A 2,951-nucleotide genomic window follows, 5' to 3' on the forward strand; every position below is an offset into this window, starting at 1 on the left:
AAAACTTTTAGTTCACTAATAAGGCAAGATACCATGCAAAACATACAGGAATATTATTTATAAAATACTAAAACTTATTACTTAAGGTTTTTGTTCACTAGTTTCACTTTAAGTACACCAAAATAACTTGCATCAATGGGCACTCATTTCGTTTCTTCCTTCATATCATACATACATATGTAATGGAAAACTTACCAAAATATGGACAGGGACTACAAAACCAAAAAAAACAAATAAATAAAATAAAATAAAGGAAAACACATTTACATGGTACTTTATAGGTAAGTCAAAGACTAAAAAAAAATTAAATTTCAGCAATAACTTATTTTTATATGTAAACTGCTTTTATTTCCTTACCTATAAATCATGATGCGCAACGGCCTGTGAACTAGGCAAAAGGCTAACTCAATGGCACAATTCAAAAGTGAAAAATTAAAATCTCTTTCGTACAGAAAGTCCTTCCTAAACCCAAGAAATGTTTTTCACAAGCTACAGAATGAACCTTAGTTTTGGATGCAATAGTTGTTGATTTGGCTTAATTTTATCACATAGCAAGCACTGCCGTAATAGTTAAGGGACAGCAGAAACAGGCCAACAAAAAAGTCACCAAGACAACAATACATTTCAATTTTAAAGCAGTTACTGTTTATTAACTGACCAGATTACAAAAATAACCATGGTAGACACCTGAAAGGGAAAAAAAAAAAAAAAAAGCTTATTAAAAGAAACCACCTTAATAGCTAAGAAATTAACAAATTAGGAAGTGATGAGGAAGTATGATGAGGAAGTACCAATTCAGTTTCCATTTTTAAGTAGACAAAACAGGCTCTCTTCCCTCCATAAATATTCCCAAAAGGAATAACCTAACCAACAGTAACCATGTAAGATGGTTGAGTCCCATGCACCTCCCACTAAATACATTGATTAGAACTCAACCAAACCCTTATCGATATTTAATGGAGAAAGTATGAGATTACATCACTTTTACTGTAGTATTAAGTACATTTCTCAAGAAGTTGCTCACCTTAGTTCATTCTTCTAATAAGCCTGTTGATCTGGTCTTCCCTGTTACCAGCATCTCCACCTTCTACAAAATGGGTGGTCTTTTTCTTCATTCCACCTCGTGGAGAAGATAATTTGAAGGGCCACAGGAAGTTGTTTGCTTCTTTGAAACGTTTCCCAACAGTATAGATCTCATGAATCAGATCCTCCATGCAGATGATCCCATATTTACCTGAACATTTCATGGTTATTTAAGATGATTAGAATCGTTGATTCTTAAAAATTATTAAATTTTAAGGTAGTCAAAAAGCACAATTATAGGATATAGCAGAGTTAAAAAGTAAACCACAGTAAAAATGAAAATGCAGGACCTAAGACCCCAGAAAACATCAACTTTGTCTAATTATCAAACTTTTCCTCAAATAGAGCCTACCAAGAGATCGAGCAATCAATGCGTTATCTGTCAGAGCAATTCGTTTTTTGTTGATTTTGCCATAACCACGCTTGTAGATCAATTCATTTACTGACTTCAGGTTTGGGTACCTAAAATATGAAAAACAAACATAAATGACCAAAGAACACCATTGTTGCTAACAAAATGCCTAAAATTCACCTTGCTAATACAGCGAATTTACCAAACAGAAATCAAAGGAAAAGAGAGACCTACCCCCATGCAATGTATGGTTCCACAATCCTCAACATGTTAATTGAAGCTTTGTTGAGCTTAACAAAGGTGCCATTGAAGATCTGGCGAAGGCGAAGAAGCTGCAGCACCTTTCGAACCTTTGGGCTCACACCATTAATACTGCAGTAAGAAAAAAACCAAAAATACACTTGGCTTTTCATAAGAACATTTTATTAATAAAAAACAGAAAAATATAATTTTGGACAAGTTCTACCTAAGTAGACAAATACTCTTGTTACAAAAACCACTGGTGTTTTTCCTTATTTTGCTAAATTTTTCCATCACCTCTCCCAGCTTGCTTCCTTCACAAGTAAATTGTCTTCGGACACACATTTATACTTCCCAACCCTTCTACCACTTCCTAGTTTTATACAATCTATCTTATAACTATTAATGAGTCTACATTTTAATACTTTTGAAATTCATCGCAAGGACATTGAACTCAAGTCCAGTGCTCAATTAGAGAATGAATAGGCACTTTGGGCCCAGGTCTTGCCATTAAATCATTAAAATACCTCCTCTTGTTTAAGCTACCCCCAAAATATTATCCCACAATCAAGGCCTCTGAAGTAATGTTTACTTTAGCTGGGATTACACAGTTTTCCCTTCAAAACCTGACTCCAGTAAAAAATGAACTTACCCTCTGATTCTGATGACAAATGCCAGTTTGGGTTCCGCAGGTACATAGAAGTTGCCAGCTTTTCTTGCCATCCTAGCCATTCGAATCTCAGTTCTGTACATCTGCCTGTACTCCTTGTGATAGTGCTTAGCTTTTTCATAGATAAGCTTCCTCCTTGCCTTTCGAAGCTGAAAAACAATAATCATCCATCTGACTTTTAGCTCCCAAACACAACTAGCATAATGCCATTTTCTTAATAGAAAACTAATCTTCCCTTGAAACTTTTTTCTTGCCAGTTTGCACTAACATTCTGAAGAGCAGACGCCACCTTCCTTTGAGAGGCTTCTCGGAGCTAACCAAACTCACTGCACAGCCAGGGAAGTGAGCAAGTCCTGCTAAGTACACCCTTCTCCTTTTCAACCCCAAAACCCCTTCTTACATGATGCCACCAAAGTTTCCTTACCATCTTTTGCGCAAATTTCTTTCTCAGGCGCTTGATCTTCAGCTCTGCGAAATTCCTTCGCTTTTTCTTAAGGGTCTCTGGCAAAGCAGGAACCTTCTTCTTCTTCTTCTCCCTGGCATTTGCAATCAACGTTAATACTTTTCAAAAAGCTCACAGCGCCACACCACTCCCATTCTGTACTG

General features: G+C 36.1%; 1 protein-coding gene across 1 annotated transcript; it reads right to left on the minus strand.

Moving 5' to 3' along the window:
• Window positions 1-618: 618 nt before the first annotated feature.
• On the minus strand, window positions 619-2,831 carry RPL7 (ribosomal protein L7). The gene is made up of 6 exons (XM_090283728.1): window positions 2,770-2,831; window positions 2,328-2,494; window positions 1,670-1,807; window positions 1,436-1,545; window positions 1,025-1,234; window positions 619-687 (listed from the first exon to the last, which is right to left on the minus strand). Exons 1-5 carry the CDS (start codon window positions 2,770-2,772, stop codon window positions 1,026-1,028), a joined length of 627 nt encoding a protein of 208 aa, XP_090139854.1. The 5' UTR covers window positions 2,773-2,831; the 3' UTR covers window positions 619-687; window position 1,025.
• Between the last annotated feature and the right edge of the window lie 120 nt (window positions 2,832-2,951).

Source organism: Furipterus horrens, unplaced genomic scaffold (assembly GCF_987537825.1).
Source record: "Furipterus horrens unplaced genomic scaffold, mFurHor1.1.pri manual_scaffold_7, whole genome shotgun sequence".
NCBI lineage: Eukaryota > Metazoa > Chordata > Mammalia > Chiroptera > Furipteridae > Furipterus > Furipterus horrens.

What these genes read in the sequence shown, in the direction of transcription:
- RPL7 (XM_090283728.1), bottom strand. An exon ending in TTTGTCATCAGAATCAGAGG is followed by an intron (nt 1,808 to 2,327) that starts GTAAGTTCATTT and finishes TTCTTACTGCAG; the next exon opens with TATTAATGGTGTGAGCCCAA. An exon ending in GAACCATACATTGCATGGGG is followed by an intron (nt 1,546 to 1,669) that starts GTAGGTCTCTCT and finishes TTCATATTTTAG; the next exon opens with GTACCCAAACCTGAAGTCAG.